The sequence below is a fragment of the Leucopleurus acutus genome (assembly GCF_964270905.1).
Source record: "Leucopleurus acutus genome assembly, chromosome: 3".
Lineage (NCBI taxonomy): Eukaryota > Metazoa > Chordata > Mammalia > Artiodactyla > Delphinidae > Leucopleurus > Leucopleurus acutus.
Window position 1 is genome coordinate 60,814,632 of NC_139145.1, and position 23,130 is coordinate 60,837,761.

A 23,130-nucleotide genomic window follows, 5' to 3' on the forward strand; every position below is an offset into this window, starting at 1 on the left:
GTTGAGGCAGGGGGAGGAGGGAAGCCTCAGATCTCCTCCTGAGTCACTACTCAGAAAGCTGGACCTGGCAGGTCCAAGATGGACATAGAAGAGAGGAAATGGGATCTCAGTTGCATCAGAGGAGACAAAGGAATCAAGAAGGGTCTCTGCTTGGTTTAACTTACTCCATCCTTTCCTGGGAAGCTGGCTGAGTTGGTCTCTGGGGGACCTGTCCTCTTCTAACCAAATGGCAATGAATCATGATCTGGCTGAGATAGGAACAGGTCAAAATCTTGGCAAAGAAAGACCTTCTCTTGACGGGAAAAGGAGAGAGCTCTCTGGGGGGCCATGCATTTCTCTGTCAGCTCTCTAGTGAGTTCCCCAATGACAGGCACAGCTAAGGGATGCTGGTGTAAAACTTGCCATTAATATTTCAAGCAGCATTATTTATTGATCACTCATCTGGCTGGGACAAAAGGAGAGGGTAATACATTAGGTATTCAGGGCTGGTGGGGTCAGTTTGGGAAAGAGGTCAGGCAAAGGTAGGTCATTGAGGAGTCTCGGCCCTGGCTGCTGGAAAGTACTTTGGGATTCCAGGGTTTGGAGATTAGGGTCTTTGTCTCCTTTTTCATCCCTACAGTACCCCAGATGAAAATAAGGGAAGGGGAAGGGGACAGGGACACCTGGGGGCAGGCCTGGGACTGCCACTGTGGCCATCCAGGAGATCATATCCAGGGAATACTGCAGCTAGGTTAGCGTTCCTCTCTCCCGCCCAACCCGTCCCTCCCAAATTCCCTACCCCTTGCCACCTCTTGGGTCTCTCTCCAGACCTGACCCTGAAATCAGCTCCAGCATCCTCTCTAGATGCCATTTCAGAGCCCAGGTTGGGTTCCTTGGGCTGTAGGGCCCTCCCAGGGTCAGCTTGGCAATTTCCCTGCTCCCAGGAGGTGCCCGATCCTCGCCCAAAGGGAGTACCTGCCCACTGGGTCTGACCATCTCCTGTGCACACAAACTGGGGTTAGGAAGTGATTGAGAATCCACAGCTGTCCTATCTACCCACAAGGATGCTTTCTTCATGAACCTCCAACTCCAGGGAGTGGGGTATAAAGCATCCTACTCAGCAGACTGACTGCTGAATGTAAGACTGTCCCCGGCAAGGGCCAGAGAATCCCACAGTGGGAGCGAGCTGCGCCATCTAGTGGGCTCTTTTCCTCCTTGCAGGCATCCCTCCCACCCATCGCTGCCTGCAGCCTAGATAAGCGACAAGCTCTCAGGTAGAAACCAAATGGCTCTAAGACTTGAGGTGCTCTCCTCCTCCATGCAGGCCTGACCCAGCTCAGAGAGCGAAAAACTGGGCGCAATTTGTGAGGCAGATGATCATGTACTGGCTGATATTTAAGGCAGTGGGGAAGCCAGCAGTACCTTTAGGCCTGGAAACAGTCTCTCCCTATTATCCAGAATGCCACATATATGGGGACCAGAGCCCCCAGAGCCCCTCCTTCCTCTACCTAACACCCTTTCCTCCAGGCTGAGCAAGGCTGGGCTCAGCTCTACCGGTCAAGGAAGAGCTGGCATAGGCTGGAGCGGCGGCTACCTTTCCTCTGACATCACAGCCTGGAAATCCCATTTTAAGCAGGTTCTCTGGGTGTGGGGCACACACAAGAAAGGGAGGGGGAGCCAGCTGAAGCAGCTTCAGGCCTGAGGCCATTTTAGCCAGGGACCTCAGGCCTGGAGGGCTGCCCAGTGTCCCCAAGATGGTCTGGGCATGGGTCACAGGGCTAGACCTCAGCCCCCGCTCCAGAGCTAATCTCTCTTAATGCCCAGTGGGAATCCAGGCAATGATCAAGCACTCTCCACATAGCTCTAGCCATACACCTGTTATGACTTCTCTTCCCCACTCCCCTGGCCTAGAGAGATCTATTGAGGCAGAGGGGAGAGGGTAGGTGGTCCCAGGGGACGAGACAGCAAGGGGTCACATATACCCAGATGTGTCTCCCCAGCCTCCTCCCCCACATTCTGTTTGTCACTCTCCATCTCTCCTCTCCTACCCTGCACCACAGGGGTCAGGCCCTGTGCCTAGTTCTAGGAGGTTGAATGTTTCCATGGCAACGGACCAATGAACTTGGAAATCGGAGCATGTTTCTGTTGACACAGGGAAACCCAGATGTGCACGGAGAGCCTGGCAATGTGGAATCTGGCAGTGACCTCCTTAGCCACTGGTCACTGTGGATGGAAGTGTGTTATCTGAGTGTGTGTGAATGTGTGTGTGTGTGTGTGATATGCAGCAAATGAGATTAAGGTTAGAGAAGGCCTAACCTGCTTTCCTGGCCATATGGTAGCTGCTAGCAGGAGACTGCAGCATCTTACTCTCTGGAGATCTTTCTAGAACAAGGGTGTCTCTCCCCTGAATTCTACCCTGACACTTCCTCTCCTTTCTGATAGAGAAAGGGGCCAAATTGCCCAGAGGTCAATGGTGAAAGGAATGCCATTCAAAGGTCTATTGACTGGAAGAATCCAGGAAAGATGAAAAGGGCATCTCACACCCCACCTCCACTGCCACCTCAGTTCAGGAGGTTCTTGGCCAACTGGCTCAAGTGTGGCAGAAGGACATGCCCTTGTGATGCCAGGGAAGGGAGAGGAAAGCCTGATGTAGGGACATTTTGCCAACCTTGGGGTCCAGGGCCTGGAGTTAGGTCCCCACTCATACTCCCTACCCCATCCCCGGCGGCTATGCTTCCTCTGTTTTCCTTCCGCAAGGCTGAGCCGCTATTTCTCTTGCTTCCTTCACCCTCCCCCTCCTCCTTCCCTCCCTCTCTACTCTTTTCCTTCGTCTCTTCCAACGCTGCCTCTGATCCTCTGTCATCCTTTCCTTCTCCTGGCTTCTACCTCAGGATCTCGTCCCCACCAGCTGTGCCCCTCCACCCCTGGATACCTTGGGTCTACCTCCCCAGAACTCAGACTCCAAGTGCTACAGGCCCCCTCCTCCTTCTCTCCTCCACCCCAGCCCAGCGGCTCAGGGCTCGACCCCTCCCTCCTCAGGCCACATGGGCATGCCTCGTTGGCCCCAGCCCTTGCTTGGTTCCCTGTCCTCCTTGCCTGTCCCCAGGGTCAGACATGAACCATGGGGCTGGTTCCTCATCTCCACCTCTCCCCTCATCCCACCTATCTCCTCCTTTCAGTGTCTGGCTCACCGTTTCTAGGCACTATGGGCATCCAATCTCCTGGTTCTGACCAGGAGCCCCCATATCCCATTCTCTCTTCCCTGGGGGCCTCATCATGATCTCTGTCCCTAGAGCTTACACCTGGCACTTTCTGTGAGGTACCAGAATGTGCAGGGGTCTCAGGGTAAGATTCTGAGGGACAGGACAACCTCTGAGGGTTGTCGCTCGCTCTTCATAAGTCCTGGCCCCGCCTAGTCCCCTGGCTCTACCTTGAACCTCAAAACCATCTTCCCACACTGAACCGCCTCAAGCCTATCTCTTACCTTGGAGATCAGAACTCCTGGGGTTCACAGTCTGGCCTCTTCCCCCCTCCATCCCACAGCTGAGCCCTGCTTCTCACTTGAAGTCCTTCCCACCTGTGGACTGGTAGAACAAGAACAAAGCACAGAGGCCAAAATAAATGAGGTGCCAGAATTTGGTTTATTGGCTCATCCAGTGCGAAAGGTCCATTGGGCACCCTCTTTCCATGGATTTGGGAGCCCCCTGGCTCCTAATATCTTTTTCTTCTTCATACATTCCTCCTAGCCCTGACTGAAGCCACGGCAGAAGCTGGGGCAAAGTGTGGGGCAAAGGCTGGGCTCTGACGGGGGTCTGCTTACATGGGGCCTAGTCTGCTTGGCGTAAGACGAGGACCCCAGGGCGAAGGAAGATGGGCCCCCAGGTGAGGAAGAAAGGAACCAGCTCAGCAAGGGCCTCTACTGAGGGCTCTGAGGGGTGGAGCCTAGTCCAAGGGCAGGGCAGGAATGGGAGGAGGCAAAGGGGAGAGGATCAAGGGCAGAGAAGGTGAGAGGCCCCTCAGAGCCCTACTCTCTCATGGGCTGGGGTCCTCTGAGGCTCAGAGAGTAGGAGGGAGGGCTGAGGGTGGGGGGAGGTTACTGCTAGAGGGAAAGTCCTTTACTCAAAACCCCCCAGCTCTAGACCCAGAAAGATGCACACACACGTACACTCTCACACGCACACCCCTGGAGCCCCAGCTCTTTTCAGTGGGCGCATGTAGCACACAGTCCTACCCAAGGGCCTCAGCTGCAGCTCTGGCCTGGCCCTCCTGGTCATTTGAGTGCACACTAGGCCCGTGTCCTCTATTCACAGCTTCAGGCCCAGAGCCCCTGCCCAGGTTCTCCGAGGCCTTCCCCACTCCCTCCCTCTCTCCCAGGGCCTTCAGGCCTGTCTCTGGTCATTCTGGGCTGTGACTGGCCCCTGACCCCGACCCAGGGAGAGCGGTGGGACCATGTCAGGACTTCAGACAAGGGAATGGCCATGGTCTTCAGCAAGGCACTGGGTGGGCGGGGGCAGGGCTGGAGCGGGGAGAAGAGCGCTCAGGCTCTGAGGAGCCCACACCTCCTCAAGTGGCTCAGTCCTCAGCTCCTGGTCCAGCCTCTACCCTCAGCCCCCACAGCAGGGCCTCCCTCCTCTTTTCCAAGCCCTTCCGGGGGAGGGGCCACTGGGCAGGCACCAGAACCAGCCATCTGAGAGGCCCCAGGGCCTGAGAATGAGGGCTGCTGGCACAGTGTGGAGCTGGGGCTCTGCAGCCTGGGGCAGGGGGTGCGTGCCGGGGCCTCAAGCGGAGTCACCCCCCGCGGAGATCTTCTTCTTGGGCCGGGTCTTCAGCGTCTTGGAAGCCAGTGGCTGTGGGAAGGAGACAGGAAGACAGAAGGCTCAGCCTGGAGTTGCAACCCCTCGCCATTTCCCCAAGCTCTGGCCCAGCTCTCACCTCAGCTTTGGGCACTTTTTTGATGGATTTGGCCCTCTTAGGGGCCTTGTCTCCCGTGTCATCCTCAGAGATCTCTGTCCGGGGATCTGCCTGGTTCGTGCCTGACCTTAAACTCATGGCAGGGTCATCTCCTGGTTCGGGGAGAAAAGGAGAACAGTGGTCTGGCCTTTCTCCCACCTGGCCTCCTTGCCCCTGTGCCCCATGCCCAGCCCTGGGCCTGGTCTGTACCTAAGTCCTCAATGGTGTCCAGGAGGCTGCCAGGGCTGGGTCTGAGGCGGCCGTCGGGCCCCTGCAGGGGCAGCGCATCCTCGTCCCGGATCAGGGTCAGGTCCTGCATGCTGAAGCTTCGGAGCTTCTCTGACAGCACCCCCTGGCCCTAGGGTCACCACCACGCACCGGGAGAACCGGAGGAAGGGGCGGGGTGGAGATAGAGGTCACCGTGGGGCACTGGGCAGCCACTGGGCTCAGTGCTCTCCCCGCAGTGTCCTCACCCCGTCCTATGGCAGCACTGACAGGCTGGGGCCATGCTTTCCCTTTGGACAGATGAGGAAACTGGCCCGTTGAGTGGAAGTTCCTTAGCTGGAGGGTGTTAGAGGCAGGACTGGAACCCTAAGCTGCACAAGACCCCAAACCTTCACACACCTGAGGACCTGGTGGATGCAAAGGGGCTTGGCCAGGGGGACGAGATGAGCAAAGTGGGGCCCTGGGAGCTGGGTCTGCCCCCATCTCACCTTGGCAGCAGCCGTGACCGCGGCATTAGCGGCCAGGTTCAGACCCCTCTTGCCCACCCTCATCATGGTCTCATAGCTCTTGTCTCGGGCCTGTGTGATGTACTCGTCGATCTCCTGAGGGGTCGGAGGGGAAGCAGGAAGAGGTGAGGGGTGGGCCCTGCTGGCCAGGCCCTGCCCTGCCCTTGTTCACACCTGGACAAAGGCACTGCTTGCCCCAGGAGGCCAGGGCCCTGCCAGATCACCCATAGGGAGAGCCACGAATGCACGTGGTTACAGGCACTGGGCTGCCTTGACCTGGGGCAGATGGGAAGGGAGCTTCCCTCGTCCCAACAGACCTTCTCCTTGTTGGACAGTGTTGGGTGCACGAACTTGCGGTAGAGCACGCTGGAGCCTTTGGTATAAGGGGACAGCAGCCATATCACAAAGGCAATCTTGAGCTCAAAGTAGAATGGAAACCTGTTGGGTGGAGAGAGGCAAGCGGCGGAGCCTGGGGCAGGGAGTCAGGAGGTGCGCCGACTCTCTGCATGACCCTGGCTGGCCCCCCACCCCTTAGTGCACTGAGGTCCCCATGTGGCTCAGGAGACTGGTCAAGGGGAGGCTCAACTGAGACTCCAAGTGGGAAGGTGAGAGGTGATCCCGCAGGAATTCCCCGCATCAGTGGCTCTCCTCACCCTCTTCTGACAGAAGACTACCCACTCCTCTGTCCTGGGGTCAACACCACGGCGAGATCCCTGAACTTCCAGGTGCACTCTTGGGTCCTCACCCCATTCTCTTCCTGCCCTTCCTCCCATGAAGAAGCCGGGCTTCTCCAGCTGTGCTCTGGATCCACCCCTTGATGCCATGGCATGGCCCCTGCTTTTAAGGATCGTCCTCCATTCCCCAAGGCTCTTTCCCAGGCCACACACTCCTTCAGGTCTCCTCCATCCTCATCAAAGCTCCCTCCTTTGCTTGTGTCAAGAGGCACCTACACTCACTGTTCTCAATTTTTAACCCATTACTCTTTCCTAATTTGACCCCATTCAACTTCCTCTTCTAAAACTGTTTTTCTCAAAGGCCATAGGCCCTTGAAATCTACAAATGCAAGGATGTTTTGTCCTCTGCCTCTGTAAAACTCTTTTCTTTGGACTTCCAGTGTACTGTGCTACATTAGTCCTGTAAACATTTTTGAGCTCCTGCTGTGAATAAACAGATGATTAGGGCATTCCGTGTCCTCAAAGGACATATACATAGTCTCGTAGTGCCTAGAAAAGCCTTTGAAATACAAGCATCCAATGTTTATAAGAATGAGTCATACGCCTATTTTACAAATAGGGAAACTGAGGCCTAGGAAACTGTGACCTGCCAAGGTCACGGCAAGTCCGGCAGAAGCAGGTTTCCTGAATTCTATTGTGGTGATTTGGCTACCACCAGAAAGAAATGTGAGGGTTATATCTGTTCTTATTCTGCTGATCAAGCCAGGCCTGGATGGGGATTGGGGGGAGGGGACACCCAGGACCCCATGGAACTGTTGGGGGATCCCACCCTGGGTCTCAGTCTTCTGTTTGACTGGCTGTGTAGAAAAAGTCAGAGGCCCTGGTCCCTGAGGATGCAGGGAGGGGACACTAGATCTCACCAGGAGAGCACAATATCTGTGAGTGTCTCGGCAGTGGTGAAGAAGGCAAAGACGATCCAGTACATCATCCATTTCACCTGAAGGTACAGAGGGTGGTGTTGGCTGGGGCCTTGGGGGAACACCCAGGACCCCACCTTTGCCTGCCAACCATGCTGGAGGTGCTGTGGGGGACGCTCAGGACCTCAACTTTGCCTGCGTATCACACCAGGCCTGGAGGAGAGGAACACACTGGAACCTCCCCTGAACCAGGTCTCATTAGTGCTGACAGCATTAGTACAAAGTCATCCCCACCTGTCATGTGACCCAGTGTCCTCCCTGATCTCTGCCACGTGGGTTGGGTGGGAGATAAAGGGTCATACACTCACATATTCCTTCACGTTTTTTGTCTTCACGGCCTTGTAGGAAGAATAGGCTGGGTACAGGGTGCCAAAGATGAGCCTAGGGAGGCAGGCATGGTTACTGGGCCCCTCGGCCAAGAGCAGTAGCCTCTCCCTCCCAGCTCTGCATCAGTCCCTGGGTAGGTAAGGGGAGAATGGACAGAACTCCAGAGTGCCACATCAGCTGGACTGATGAACTCAGGTCAGGGGTTTAGGTCAAAGCAGGCAAGCCTGAGGTGATACACAAGCATGGAAGCCCCAGCCAGCTAGGGTGATGCCTCATAACACCCCCCCCCCGCCCCTTTTTGTTTTGGCTGTGCAGCACAGCGTGTGGGATCTTAGTTCCCCAACCAGAGATCAAACCTGGGCCCCCGGCAGTGAGGGTACAGAGCCCTAACCACTGGACGCCAGGGAATTCCTCTGTAACCCTTTATTCAGTTTTTCTCCAGCCCCCGAGGCACAGAAAGACCCAGAGGCCAGAGGGTCTGCTGTGGCCTCTTCAGCCCTGATCCTTGTTTGTGCATAAGCATATCAGGGGTGGGGGTCTGGTCACTGCCACAGGGTTGTCTTCCTTCTTGACACCACTCCCATTCATACCCATCTGCCCTTACCCTCTACCTCCCTGTTGCAGAGCCAAGCTGGGTAGGGCCACCTAACAGGACACTCTACCTGGCAGTCAGAGGTACCACTGTAGCCCTTGGGGCCTGGGGAGCAGAGGGCACAGGGGCAGGAGGCCCTGAGAGAGGTTTATTCCCCCATGTAAACACTTTTGGGAACAGGCTCAGGGTAGCGTGCTGGGCTGGAGGTCCTGGCTAGAGTGGAGTCCGGTGTTGATCCCATCAGAGATCACATACAGGACACAGGTGAGGGAAGGAGAGGACCGATGCCGCTCAGCGAGCTCATTCACACGAGAGAAGCAGACACTGGGAAGGTCACAGGGAGGTCTGAGGCCCCTGGATTCCCTCTGGGGTGGGATGCGGGAGAGGCAGGAGGGAGACTCTGGTGGGTCTAGAGGAAGCCAGAACACAAGCACATGACAGCAGGGAGGGGATTCTGGGGTGTCAGTCCCCCAAGGTAGAGGCTTAGGGGCAGGGACCTGAGCTGGGGCAGGGAGGGGTTGGCTGAGGCCCATGTGGAGCCCCTGCCAGGCCCAGCCCCTTGACAATGTGTGGTACTGCCTGTTCCCCCATGGACTTGCCTCACTGAGGCAGGACACTTCTGAGAAATAGGCTTTGGAGATGGGGTGGGGGGCGGAATCCTCAAGGACAAAGTCCCCGGTTGTGGGAGAGGGTGACCTCCTGCAGCCTGGGGGAGGTGGGAGGGACGTAGCTGGCAGCCTGAAATGAAGGCCACCTAACACCCTCCCCTCCGCGGCTTTCACAATTCCAGGCTGGCCACACACATCCTCTCCCAGTTACCTCCCACACTTTGTTCTCCAAGCATCTCTGCTTCCCATATCCCGTCCTCCCTGGGGGGTCTTCAGAGCATGTGCCCTCACCCCCCAGTCTCCTGACAGTCAGTGGAAGAGGCAGGAGAAACCCGGCCCTTTGGGGAGGCCAAGGCTGCCACGGCCCTAAGCTATGGAATGAGGAGGCCCTGCCTTGCTCCCCGGGCTCTTCCATTAGCCCTCTCCCCAAGGGAGATGAGGGCCCAGGTTTGAGGAGCTCCTCCAGTCAGATCTGCGACGTGGGGGAGGGGACAAGCCGCCTCCCCTGATAAATCAAGCCGTGCTGCCCAGCCCCTGGGGTGAGGGAGGGCGAAGAAACAGGGAAATTAAAAATAAAAGGGGTGGGAAGCCAGGTCTGCCATGCTCCTCTAACAGTTCCCCCTCCTCCAGGTCCCACACCTCCACGTCTCTGGGGACCCCAAATAGGGACGATGTGCCTTTAGGTGACTCTGCTGTATGAAGCCACGGAGTGGTCCATTCCGGGCTTCAATACCCCTCACCTCCCATCCCTAGCCCCCATCCCCCTCCCAACCGGCCGCGCCCCGCCGCCGCCGCCGCCGCCGCACTCACACCACCAGGCGAGAGATGATCCAGGACACCATGGCGGGGCCGGGCGGGGCGCAGGGCGGGAACCCGGCCCGGGCCGAGGATGCAGCTGCTGGAGGCCGAGCAGCGGCGGCAGCAGGAGCCGCACTAGCAGCAGCACCCGCAGCAGCAGCAGCCGCGGGGGCCGCGGAGCGCCGAGCCGCCGCCGTTAAAGGGGAGGTCCTTGCCGCAGCGGCGTGCCGTGGGCGGTGGCGGCTCTTAAAGGGGAGGCCGCGGCGGCGGCGCGCCCCCTGCACCTGCTGTCGCCGGGCATGCGCCTTTGACCTGCCTTCTTCTAATCGCTTGTTCACCTTTCTTGGGTTCCAAGCCCTGGGCTGAGGTCCTCAGAGGCCTTCATGGTTCCATCCTGACATCCTAGCCCTCCTCCTGCCCTGCCCACAACAGTCTGAAAGAACATCCCATGAGGAATAATAGCTATGACTTATTGAGTGCTTACTGTGTGCCAGGCCCGTGCTAAGAGCTTCACATGCATTATTTCAGTGACCATCCTGTAAGGTAGAGGTTATAGTTATTCTCATTTTGAAGATAAGAAAATGGGAAGCTTTAGGGAGGTTCAATAACTTGCCAAGGGTCACAGAACCACAAAGTCATGCTGCTAAGATAGGAGCTCAGGAAGTCTACTAAATGGGCTACTCCCAACTGCTGACTATCAAACCCTCCTCCCCCATCACAGGCCATCAAGACACCCACCCAGGAAGTCCTGAAGTCAAAGGTACAGGGGCATCTGTCCACCCCACCATCACCAATCACTCCAGTTGGAAAAGGACCTAACCCCGTTCCCATTCTGATCTGCTTTTTCAGGTTTGTAAGGGAACTGAGCCCTGTGCTCTCAAGGTGGATACCCTGGGGCAGGGGAGTGCCTCTTGGTAAACAGAGGCTGGTAGAGAGGCCTGGGGTCCAGGTAGGAGATGAATCCAGGGGCTCCAATTCCATCCCCATCAGCAAGCACTGGCGGCAGTGGATGCCCTAATTCTGAAGACATTTATATCCAGAATGTAGGCTAGCCTGCCTCCTGATTTTCACCAAAGCAACAAAGCTCCAGCAACCTCTGCAACCCCCCTTCCCCCACTGCTTTCCTTTCCTGTGCCATTTCAAAGCTTCTGCATTCTTTATGTCGAGGTGTAATCCTCTGATGACCATAGCATCAACCCATGCCCATCCAGGCTGAAAGGACATGCTCAGAACTCTGTATTTCATTTATGGTCCTATTCAAGCTCAGTATCCTTGAACCACACAATGGTCTATTTCTACCCGGATAATTGTATTTCCAGGCTGAAACACTTCGGAAGATGTTTTTCCAACAGGATCCAGAGAAGCAGCTTCTGATGATCCCTCTTGCTATTCTTTACAACTTCCTCTTCAAAAGGCCTTTTCTAATTGGAACGTAGTCTGTCCTCACCCTTCAAGCCACTTTAATTTCATACATGGACAGCCAGGCCTCTTGTTTTGATGAACTTTTGTCACTGATTGCCAAAAACCTTGCTCTGGCCACTTCCCATGTCCTTTTCCCCCCAGACTGTTCAGGAAGGTAGGAACCCAGCTTTCCCATAGAGCATAAACTATGGAAAGCCCATCTTTGCTCCTACCCTCTAACTCATGTAGCACCTTCCCTTCATCCCCAAGCCCTCAAACCACAATGACCTGGCACTTCCCTCTCCCAATTGGACACATTCAGGAAGGAAAGAGTAATAATCGGATGCAACAATGTAATGATGATATGAAAATTAACCATCCTCCACCTCCAACCCCATCCTCAACCTGGCCCTGCTTTTTAGAACGGCTGGCACAGGAAGAATTTAGTCCACTACAAACAGATTTGTTAGATTTTTAATAAGAACATGGAAATCCCAATCAGCCCTTCAACAAAATTAAAATACAGAAAGTGAAATTAAAAGTATTCTACAGTAAATGACTTTTATTAAAAAAAAAAATGTAACTGTGAACATATAAACAAGCCTGCAGGGCACTACAGTACAGCCGGGAAGATAGATACATTTTCCAATGTACCTATGGGCCAATGAATTCCATCATTTTCAAATAAATTCTTAATAAAACTCCACTGAGTTGGAAAGTTTTGCTGAAAATATTTCCGGACCAAAAAACCCCCAAAACAAAAAGCCTCATGTAGGAAACGAAACTTTCCTTCGCATTTGGAACTGTAAGAGGAGTCCCAAGGGAACGCTGGTAATAGATGGAAATGGGTCCTGGAGTCACCAGTGTGTGTATGCGTGGAACACACCAACAGCACAGACATGACAAAGTTCTTTCTCAAGATGGCTGTTCCCTCAAGATAGGACTGAGATGGGATGGGGAGAAACTAAAAGAATCCTACAAAGCCAATTCTTTAAAATTCTGCTTTGGCTGATTTTTGTGCTATAATGGGCCATTGATTTCTAAAAATCTTATTTCTTCAAAGAGTTTTATCGAAAGGAAGACTAAACATAATGTGCCTTTCCTCATAATCCAGGAAAACAACTGTGGTATTTCAAAAGTTCTAAAAATATCTACTTTCATGAAATAGTAACTATTTCACTACAAACCTATTTTTCACTAAATACACACATTTCCTAATCCTGGAGCCCCTTGGGAAAAGCAGTGGATTCCCCCTGGGTCCTTCAAGACTCCACTGTTTACAGGAGAGATGGTGGGGAAAGGCTTCACCCGGCTCCCGGGATGGGGTGTGTCAGAGGTCATGTGCAGAGACATCATCAGGCTTCCACCAGGCGTGTTTAAGCAATTAGCCCCCACTTGTACCAGTTACGTGATTCCCCCTACCTCCAAACACATTCCCACTTAACTAGGCACAAGAGAAAAAGAAAAGAAAGGTGTGCCCACATTCCTGGTTTCCACGAATCTCAAATCATGAGAATGTGCAGGAAAGCCCAGCGATATTCAGGCAATTCAGAGTCCCAGAAGGCCACAGGATGGGGATGTGGCACCCTTGGCTTGGAGTCTGAAACTGTGTGTGTGAACAGTGCGACTTTCCTGTGTCAACCTTCAGTGTTGAGGCAGCAAAGAGTGGCTGGAGAGTTTGTAATACTGACCACACTGGCTCCAAGTGAAGGACCTCTGCTCCAGCAGAGAACCCTGCTGTTCCCTGTATGTGTTGTGAGTGAAAGACCTGCTTCACAGGCGAGTTTGGAATTTCTCCACGCCTAAGACCTTGCCAGCTTGGATTCATGAGCCTTGAGGGTGCCAACAGCATCTTTCACTGCGTGATAAATGATGTTCTTCACCTGGAGAGAGCAATCAGCACAGTCAGTTTATGGCAGCCAGACTGTGTTCTGCAAATGAAAATGTTATGTCCTACACTGACTAAAAGCCTTCTGATTAGTGACGAAAGCCCTCAACCAGGACTGCATGTTTCCTAAATCAATCCCAAAAGATGATTTACAAGTCACACAAGATATATAGTCTATATTCAAAAAAGAATGATTTCATCATTTGAAAGGCTATGTAATCACCATCCTCTATATGCTGGGAACTACTGTTAAGCTCTTTATGTGGACTTTCATTTAATCCTTACCATAATACTATGAGGCAGATTCTATTATTATCCCCATTTTACAGATGAGAACTGAGGTTCCATGGTTAAGAATCTTACCTGAGGTCCTGTAGCTAATAAGAATGCACTAAAACAATAGTGGGCAGGTAGGATTTATTGGGTATTTTTCCCTTTTGTGCTTATACATATTTTCTAATTTGTCAAAAAGGAACACACGTGAAGTAAAAGTTATTAAAATAAAGTGAACAGGATAAAGACGGTTTTAAACCAACACTGTGATTATTTCTGAGGAGGTAGAATGGGAAAGAGTACATGGAGGCTTCAATAATGTAGTTGTTGAATATGTATATATTGTGTATGTGGTACATATATGATGCTTTATTTCTTAAGCTGAGTTATGGGCACAAAAGCCCCCTTTGCTGTTCCCTATTACATTTTTTGTATTAATTCAATAAATATTTACTGAGTACCTACTATGTGCTAGGGAAAAGCAGTGAATAAAACAGTAAAATCCCTGCCTTCATGGAGTTTAAACAGCTTATGTCCTAGTAGGGATAGAAACAAACATAAAATACATAGTATGTTAGATGGTGAAAAATACTACAGAAGAAAATAAAGCAGTGACAGAGGATTGGGAGGTGACATGTAACAAGTAGAGACCTAATGGAGGTGGGGTCTGAAATATGTATGCCTGAATACTTGCATTATATATCTATAATATCAATGTTATCTATTTATCAATGTGATGGTACTTTGTATAAGAACTTTATGGTTGAAATATTCCATAATTTTGAAAAAGGAACAGCAAAACAGATCAAGTTCAGGGTTAAAGGTGATTAAATCTACCAGCAACCAAGAAAAATCTACAACCTCATGGGACACTGACCAAAGAAAATACACCTGAGTCACAGGCACGATGGAGGAAAACAGGTCATATGTGAGAGGCTGGAAGAACGCCTATTCAGATGCTGAAGTTCTGCCTGGGAAATCTTGCTTCCTTACATTCTTTTTCTTTTTTAATGTTATTAAAGCATCCAAGTATATTAACAATGAAATTCTGCCCTTCAAGTTCCAATCCATTTCTGAGCAGAGGAAAACCTAATCTGATTGTCCAGCTTAGATCTACAAGTGGGAAACAACTCTTAGGGACATGGATTACAGTCCCTAGCAGGGCTCTAAGGAATTGAGTTTGCACAGAAATTTGCTGTGAGAAGAAGCTTTGGGGAAAGAGGTTTAGAACACATTGCCACAGTGCTTTTCCCACCTGACCGAGGAAGTCAGTCTAGTCAGTTACTAACACGGATACACTGTATCTTCCAGGGGCAGAGAAATAGAAGATTGTAACACTGGAAGTGACTAGGTTAAAAGATTCATATTCTCTAAAAGCAAACCTGAAGAGGACTGATTAAATACTTCCTGGAGGGAGGACTCCATACCCCAGACATGGGTCCCTTAATCATCTCTCTGCAGTTATACTGCCCAGGTAATATCCTCAGAAAGCAGAATGTGCCTCCTGTGTATGTAGCCTAGTAGGAGATGAGAAGACAGCGTTGGGGTGGAGGAGGAGTTCTTTACCTGCAGTTTATCCTCATGGTTTGTATGAGTGTTAGAGAGATGCCTGAATTCCTGAGTCAGGCGGAAACAGTGCTTTACATGCTCTGGAGATACAAAGTCTTCTGCTACTTTTATGCAACTGTATAGATTGTGCACCTGGGAGAGGAAAAGTACAGAGGCAAACATCAGGCACTAGAGAGTCAGCAACAGGTGGAAACTGTCCATCATATCGTTTAAAAAAACACTTTAGAAATACTTATGATATTCCATTTTCATAAAGACAACAAATGCAGAAAGACTCTAAGTATACATTTATAGATGAAAACGTTAGTATTTGCACAGAAAAGGATCTGGAAAAATACACACCAAACTGTTAACAGTAGGCTACTTTCTGGAGAAGGCAGGACAAGGGGACTGAAAAGGGATATGGCATAGGTAGCTGAACAGAGACTCACCTTTTCTTTAATAGTCTCCCTTATTTAAAAATCTTTAAATAAGCATTTAAAATTACATGGAAGGGGGACTTCCCTGGTGGCGCAGTGGTTAAGAATCCATCTGCCAATGCAGAGGACAGGGATTCGAGCCATGGTCCGGGAGCATCTCACACGCGGCAGAACAACTGGGCCCGTGAGCCATAACTTCTGAGCCCGCAGGCCACAACTACTGAAGCCCGCGTGCCTAGAGCCTGTGCTCCGCAACAAGAGAAGCGCCGCAATGAGAAGCTCGTGCACCGCAACGAAGAGTAGCCCCTGCTCACCACAACTAGAGAAAGCCCGTGCGCAGCAACAAAAACGCAACGCAGCCAATAAATAAATTAATTAAAAAAAAATAAAATATAAAAAATAAAATTACATGGAAGAAAATTAAAAATCAAAAAATAAGTTGCACTTGAAGAGCAATCAGTCTAACCCAGCCGTTTATATCTATTGCCAGATTAGCAAGAAACACAGATATAAGGAAACTATGGGAATTGTGGAGCCAGCCCTACCCCCAAGTTGGAACATACCTGGTGTGGGGCTCCAGCAGGTATGAAGACGGCATCTCCCAGGAACTGAACAATGGCCCAGCCTTGCACTCCATATTCCTCATAGAGTCGCTTACGTAGGGTCTGGTCCAAGTACCAACTTTGGTCATGAATTGGATCATGATCAGGGGGATTCTCTTGGCCTTGCTCTTCTCCAACCTGATCATGAAACCATGATCAAAACCCAAAGATGGAAAAATCAATAAATACATAAAGATTATTAACAGGATAAATCCAACTTGCTGCAGTAACATCACTGGTGGGCCAAAGTTTCTACTTTATTCAATATCCTCTAAGTGTGGATTCAGCCCTATGGGGCATTTTGACAGAGGGCACAGGTCTTTAAGGCCAAGGGACTCCACGTGAGAAACCCAGGCAGGCTGTCTCAGCATCCCCAGACCCTTTGTCTGTGAGCTGGGAGCCCACCCAGGGACACACCTTTCGGAGCAGCTCCCGGATCTTCTCCGCATCCTTGGCTGCATAGATGTGCCACAAAGCACCAGGTTTCTCCTTTCCATCATGAATCCTTTGCTTTGTCACCTCATCAGCATCTCCCTCATCAATTGTCTTGAGCACCTCTGAAAAGAGCAAAGTGGCACTTTTCAACGTAACCAGCCATTTCAGTACCTCTGAGTGAAGCAAAATGTCCAATTCAAACAAGTTTAGTCTCTACTATTTTCTATCTCTCTGGAGTGATATAAGGTAGAATCAAAGAATCAAAACTCACATTGGTCTAAGCTTCCTACACATGGGAAGAGCGACCCTAATCTTCCATACTTAACAGAGACTCAGCATTTTTTGGAGATATAGTGTCCCTTTAAAACATATTTCCTGCTCAAACTGTGTAGCCATATTTTATGTTCAAATTGCAAGTTATTTCCTGCTGTAAGTAGGTGGACTGTATACTTTCTCAAGACCTCTTCAAACTCTAGGATTCTGTGGATTTAAGGCCATGAAGAGTAAAGCTTCTCTGGCAAATTAAGAGGCTTGGCTTCTAATTCTTGTCTGTTATGACGCTTTAAATGACAGCCTAATGGAAAGATGTGCAGATGTGTAGCATCAAAAGCAAATGTGTGGTGCTTCCCTGGTGGCGCAGTGGTTAAGAATCTGCCTGCCAATGCAGGGGACATGGGTTCGTGCCCCGGTCCGGGAAGATCCCACATGCCGCGGAGCGGCTGGGCCCGTGAGCCATGGCTGCTGAGCCTGCGCGTCTGCAGCCTGTGCTCCGCAACAGGAGAGGCCACGACAGTGAGAGGCCCGTGCACCGCGATGAAGAGTGGCCCCCGCTCACTGCAGCTGGAGAAAGCCCTCGCACAGAAACGAAGACCCAACACTGCCAAAAATAAATATAAAATAAATAAATAAATTTAAAAAAAAAAAAAAAAGCAAATGTGTGGCAGGAAATATACCAAAGTAATGATATTGATTATCCCTAAACTTTGAGATTTTGAGTTTTCTTCTTTAAAATTTTGTTTTCTAAAACTTCCGTAATTAACACACATTAATTCTATACTGAGATAGCGGAGAGTGCAATGCAGCAAAATATCACTTTTATGCTTCATCTCTGTGCAAATGACCTGGCTTTATCACCTATTACCCCACAGCTGAACTGGGTGATGGACCAAGTAGGCCAGTTTGCCCTTTCTTCTTCTTTTTTGTTTTTGTTTTTGTTTTGTGTGGTATGCGGGGCTCTCACTGTTGTGGCCTCTCCTCTTGCGGAGCTCAGGCTCCGGATGCGCAGGCTCAGCGGCCATGGCTCACGGGCCCAGCCGCTCTGCAGCATGTGGGATCCTCCCGGACCGGGGCATGAACCCGTGTCCCCTTCATCGGCAGGCAGACTCTCAACCACTGCGCCACCAGGGAAGCCCTGTCCTTTCTTCTTTACTCCTCTTTGTGATGCTACATACTCAGTATTAAAGGGCAGCATTCCCAGAGAGGGAATAACTCTGGTCAAAGATACACAAGTACCACTCTTCTCTGCTGCAATCACCCCTTTGTCTGGGCACCTACTATGCATCATGCCTGGCAGAGATTTAAGAAAAACCCACTGGCCCTGACTGAGGAGAAAGACACACCATTTTACTCCTGAGGCTAAACCTCACCCTGCTGAAGCACTGGGTTCTAGAAATCATACCTTCATCATGAGCACCCTCCCCGATGGGGATCCCAACATACACCATCACATTAACTGCATCGGACACATCTAAGTGAAGATTTGTTGTGCCAACTCTTCTGTCTTCTGCTGTTATCAAGCCTGAAGGTAAAAGGAAGACATGCAAGGTGAAAGGGCAATATTCTGTTGTTTTTTTTTTCTTTTTTGGCTGCACCGCAAGGCTTGTAGGATCTTAGCTCCCCGACCAGGGATTGAACCTGCGCCCTCGGCAGTGAAAGCGTGGAGTCCTAACCACTGGACAGCCAGGGAATTCCTGAAAGGGCAATATTCTGAAGAATCCCTATAGACCCTACAAGTGAAAACATACTCGAAGATGTTCTTAAATGTGTAACATTGGGAGAATGACGTATATCTATTTATCAATAAATAATTCTCCTCGTCTCTTTTCTAGTGTTTTAAAACTGATTTCAAGCTCAGTTGACACTATCATTAGCTTTGGCCATCGATCCAATTCCACCTTCCTAAATGATCTCTCCCCTTCAGAAGCAAAACAGATATGGGCATTATGGACACTCAAATGAAGCTTGGCTTTCACAGTGATTTAGGACATTATTGTGACTTCACAAAGAGCTGGTTGGGTAGCATGGTACTCAGACGTCTTCACTCTTATCTTGTCAAGTCTCTTAAAAGCTAAGGATCTTTGGTTGTGCCGTGCGGCATGCGGGATCTTAGTTCCCTGACCAGGGATAGAACCCTCACCCCCTGCAGTGGAAACAGTGTCTTAACCACTGGACCACCAGGGAAGTCTCTTGGATGGAACCTTCGAGAGGAAACTTTCTAACTACTGTGTGTGTGTGTATATATATACACACATACATACATATACAGTACTGGGCCCAAAGGGCTATTATGCAAATCAGTGGTAAAAGCAAACATATTCTAAACCATCCTGGATACTGTCAACTTCTTCAGCTCCTGTCACTTTGCCCTCTATCATCTCTACACATGATCTTGACTACAAATCTCCCTCTATAGGTGAAATGGAAACAGTAGTGTCCAGAAAGGTCAATTATGGCCTCTCCCTCATACCGTAGGCATTGTACATCTTGGGGCCCAAATCGGGCCTTACAAAGTAGCTGGGTAGCCTAGAGGCTAGATTGAGTCTGCCATCTCGTTTGGTATATTCTGGCAGAGGAAGGTTCTCCATCAGATCTTCAAACCTATAAAAAAAAAAGCATGAAAGATGACTTAGCTTGTTATAGGGGAAAAAGGAAAAGAGGTGGAGTTCACTTTTCTGTGATTACTTTGTGACAGCTTTAGCAAAGCACAAGTCTCTCAAGACGACTCACTGTAGTTCACTAACCTTGTTGGCATCATGTCCCGAAAATCTTCCCCAGGAGGCCAGTCCTTGAGTTTGAGCACCATTGGCTGCCCATCTTCTGACCTTAATCGCTCTGGAAGACAGAAAGCACTCCTACAAATATCTGCTGGGTTGGCTGCTGCCTGATTCTCCAGTGACTAAAAGGTTTAGAAGACTAAACTCTTATTTTCAGACTTGTAAACCCCCATAATGGATAAGGCGGGCTTTGTTTTCCTTAGCCACTGCTTTAGTACATGATAAATTTTTCCATCTCAAAGTGAAAGTGCTCCACACATCCCATGTGATCATGTGCTTAAGTCCAGGTATGCTCTGGGAGCCATGTGATTGCCATGAGAGCTACCTGGTTGGCACCAGGATAGAATGTTCCTCCTGTTAAGAGGATGTAATTTGTTATTTCAGCGGTAGGGCTGGGCATACAGATGCTTACTTTGCAGTCTGCTTTTAAACTGAACCAGATATCAAAGCTACTTACTGCATATGATCTCGAAGCCATCCCAGAAATCCCGAACTTTCACATCGGAAATTATAGCACAGTTCCTGCAGTTCACCAAGTCCACATCCTGGTCTCCAAATTCCTGGCTAAAGGCTTCTGGCTTCCAGAGTTCAGACTTGAGTTTTTTATGTACCCCTGATACCAGCACTGGCTGTGGAAACAAAAGTATCTCAATCAGAGTCACTTAGGAAATACTTAGCTCAGGGCTAAGGGACAGAATAGGAGGGTTTCCTGGGGACAACCTCTTCTCCACAATGATTTATTATTCCCTCCCAGTTTCACAATCTATGGATTTCAACAATGTCAGCTACAGAAAATGAAAACACTTCTACTCTGTTATTACACTTGATTCTCACTGCGGGGGGTGGGGTGGGGGGGCACATTCCACAAAAATCACTTCTGCTGCCCTGGTATCTACCACTATTTTGAGGTGAGAGGATGAAAAGCTGACAAATGCAAATTCTGAGAATACGTCCTCACATCTCGAATGAAAAACTCTCCAGACAATTCTACAACCTCCCCCCCCTTCCTCACACCTGCTAATGTATAAAAATCAGGAAGTGTTATCACACTATCACCCAGACTTGTATGGTCTTGAAACATTTACCTAGAAGAGTACCACCCACTTCCACCCATTTTCGCCTCACCCCATATCACACTTACGGATTTTCCTCTAAAGGTGTCATTAATGCCAGATCACAACCTCACAGGAATTTCAACTGCCCTTTTAAGAACACAGAGCTACACAGCTGAGAAATAAAAAGATCCACAATGTATTTTTAGGAATCTTCTGACTTTTAAAAATCCAAGAAAACTCGAAGTAGCAAGGCTGTCTATAACAAACTTAGTATATGTCTAAATCTCCTTAGCAAAGTGTCTCCCAGAGAGAATTGAAACTATCCTGGTAGCTATAGTGGGCAGGCAGACAGCCGACCCTGGGATCTGCTTATTCTTGCTTACCTGGCCTTGCTTCCAACACTCCCGGAAGATCTTCCAATTGTTTTTGTTGCTGGGGTCATGGAGACACAGAAGTCTTCCATCACAGAGCCAGGAGTGAGAGGTATGGGGGTCCAGCACATTTAACCCCATCACCATCTCCTTCACTTCCTTTTGGGTATCAGTCAAGTTACAGGCCCGCTTTGCAGCATCTGAGGTTTTCTTATTTTCTACCACTGAGGCAATGATGTGGTCAAGGAAGTTGGGGAGGCTGGCCTTGTTCTTCACTCCCTGCCAGACACAAACCCATCAGGTTAGTATGACTGAGGCACCATCAGTAGAGTATTCAAAAACAGTCTCACAGTTATATTCACACGGAGTTCTGATCTACCTGATTAAATTTCATAAAAGTTAATTGTAAAGTCTTTTGTAGTTGGAGGGGGGAGCCTATTAAGTCACTATCTTACATTTCCCTAGCCTTCATATTTTGCTTTATATTTATGAAAAAAAAGTACAGAAAGGTCCCCTCTACTGCAGGAGATTTGAGACTTAAGAAATATCTTTGGCATTCAGCCCCGTTTTAAGCATATGCACGTAGACTGCAGGGATCACAAAATGCTGTAACTGAGTGAGAAAGATCATTTATTTTGAGGGTTACGCATTTTTTTTGGCCAGCATGCCCAAGGGATATACTTCAGTTAAGTAACTGAGGTGACTTATCAAGGCAGTGATTTTTTTTTTACCAGGGAGTGTACCCCAATAAACAGTTGTACCAGAGTACCCAAGATAACTGTATATTCTGAAAGCAGTCTCCTACTCCCCAATCCGTCCCCTACCAAGAATCTCTCATTTGTTTCAGCTGGTGGGAAAGCTCAGGCCCAGAGGTGAAAGTGACATACCTAAGGTCATAGAAGTGAAGGAAGGGGAGGGCTTTTGTAAACTTGATAACACAATGTCTGAAGTATCACTAATCATGATCTCTACAGAGTATATGTAATCATATAACATCCTGGGAAAATTTAAAAAGAAAAAGGAGAACTGGGAGTTGGAGCAGTACAAATAAGACAGAGCTCAAAGTAATTTTTTTGGTCATTTATCCAAAAGAGAAACAAATAACCCACATTGTACAAGGCTCAACCACCCACAGTTCATCAAATTTCAGTCATTAGTCATAAAATAGAATAAGAAACATATTTGTGTACTTGTTTGAAATGATCTCTGGAATATATAAACTGAAAATACAAAAGCAATGTATAAAAACATCTGTGTAAAAAGGGGGGGAACTATATACATATTTTAATATCACTGAAAGGGCAATCATGAAACAATGGTCACCTACAGAAAGGGAGGCAACAGTGGGAAGGAGACTTTTCACTGTATTTTTAAAATTTAAATTTTGTACGTTTTGAATTAATTAGTTCAGTATATACTTACTAAATACTTATGTATCAAACATTGTGGCACTAGGGATATAGTAGTGAATAAAACAGACAAAAATGGGGAATTCCCTGACAGTCTAGTGGTTAGGACTCTGCTTCCACTGCTGGGGACCTGGGTTCGATCCCTGGTTGGGGAACTAAGATCCTGAAAGCTGTGCAGCACAAAAAACCCAAAAAACCAAAAAAACAAAAAACAGACAAAAATGCCTTTAAGTGGAGGTGAGGCAGAAAATAAATAAAACACAGCAAGTCAGACAGTAATAAGTGTTATGGAAAAAGTGCAGGGCTTCCCTGGTGGCTCACCGGTTAAGAATCTGCCTGCCAATGCAGGGGACACGGATTTGAGCCCTGGTCCGGGAAGATCCCACATGCCACGGAGCAACTAAGCCCGTGTGCCATACTACTGAGCCTGCGCTCTAGAGCCCGTAAGCCACAACTACTGAGCTCAGGTGCCACAACTACTGAAGCCCGTGCACCTAGAGCCCGTGCTCCGCAACGAGAAGCCACTGCAATGAGAAGCCTGCGCACCTCAAGGAAGAGTAGCCCCCACTTGCCGCAACTAGAGAAAGCCCGCATGCAGCAACGAAGACCCAATGCAGCCAAAAATAAATAAATTAATTAATTAAAAAAAAAGTGCAGGGGAAACAGACATGAGTGGAGGATGGGAGTAAAATGGACATTTAAAAAGGGTGATCTAAGAAGAAGGCTTACTGAAGAGGTGACATTTCAGGAGGGAGGAGAGGAAGTTGATTAAGAAGCAGGCCATGTTGTGACATGGGAAAGAGAGTTCTCGGTGGAGAAAAAGACAAGTGCAAAGGCTCTGAAGAAAGAGCATGCTTGGCCATGTTCAAGAAACAGCAAGAAGGTGGGTGTGGCCAGAGCAGAGTGAACAAGAGGGAGAGTGGTAGTTGAAGTCAGGGAAGTGAGGGGAAGATAGGGCTGGAACGTTACAGTCCACTGAAAGGACTCTGCTTTTATTATGAAATTGGAAGCCCTTGAAA

The 23,130-nt window shown here is 49.4% G+C and overlaps 2 protein-coding genes across 4 annotated transcripts in view; both read right to left on the bottom strand.

The window, feature by feature from the left end:
* Window positions 1-4,757: 4,757 nt before the first annotated feature.
* Window positions 4,758-9,680, bottom strand: REEP2 (receptor accessory protein 2; the record flags this gene model as incomplete). 2 transcript variants are annotated; one of them, XM_082835647.1, is made up of 8 exons in its annotated part: window positions 4,758-4,826; window positions 4,912-5,042; window positions 5,140-5,281; window positions 5,643-5,756; window positions 5,978-6,098; window positions 7,255-7,331; window positions 7,620-7,692; window positions 9,649-9,680. In XM_082835647.1, the coding sequence occupies 8 exons, from the start codon at window positions 9,678-9,680 to the stop codon at window positions 4,758-4,760; spliced, it is 759 nt and encodes a 252-aa protein (XP_082691773.1). The 2 variants fall into 2 exon arrangements, with proteins under 2 accessions (XP_082691773.1, XP_082691772.1); XM_082835646.1 differs by having other exon boundaries at window positions 5,140-5,287.
* A 1,864-nt stretch (window positions 9,681-11,544) lies between these two features.
* Window positions 11,545-23,130, bottom strand: part of KDM3B (lysine demethylase 3B) — a gene marked incomplete at its 5' end in the record, with an annotated part of 59,704 nt that continues 48,118 nt past the window's right edge. For both annotated transcript variants that reach the window (XM_082836034.1, XM_082836033.1), the window contains 9 exons: window positions 11,545-12,920; window positions 14,765-14,899; window positions 15,750-15,926; window positions 16,206-16,345; window positions 17,902-18,021; window positions 18,970-19,100; window positions 19,244-19,334; window positions 19,734-19,905; window positions 20,715-20,981. In XM_082836034.1, coding sequence (XP_082692160.1) covers window positions 12,840-12,920; window positions 14,765-14,899; window positions 15,750-15,926; window positions 16,206-16,345; window positions 17,902-18,021; window positions 18,970-19,100; window positions 19,244-19,334; window positions 19,734-19,905; window positions 20,715-20,981 — 1,314 coding nt within the window. In that variant the 3' untranslated portion in view covers window positions 11,545-12,839. The remainder of the gene's footprint in view (window positions 12,921-14,764; window positions 14,900-15,749; window positions 15,927-16,205; window positions 16,346-17,901; window positions 18,022-18,969; window positions 19,101-19,243; window positions 19,335-19,733; window positions 19,906-20,714; window positions 20,982-23,130) is intronic.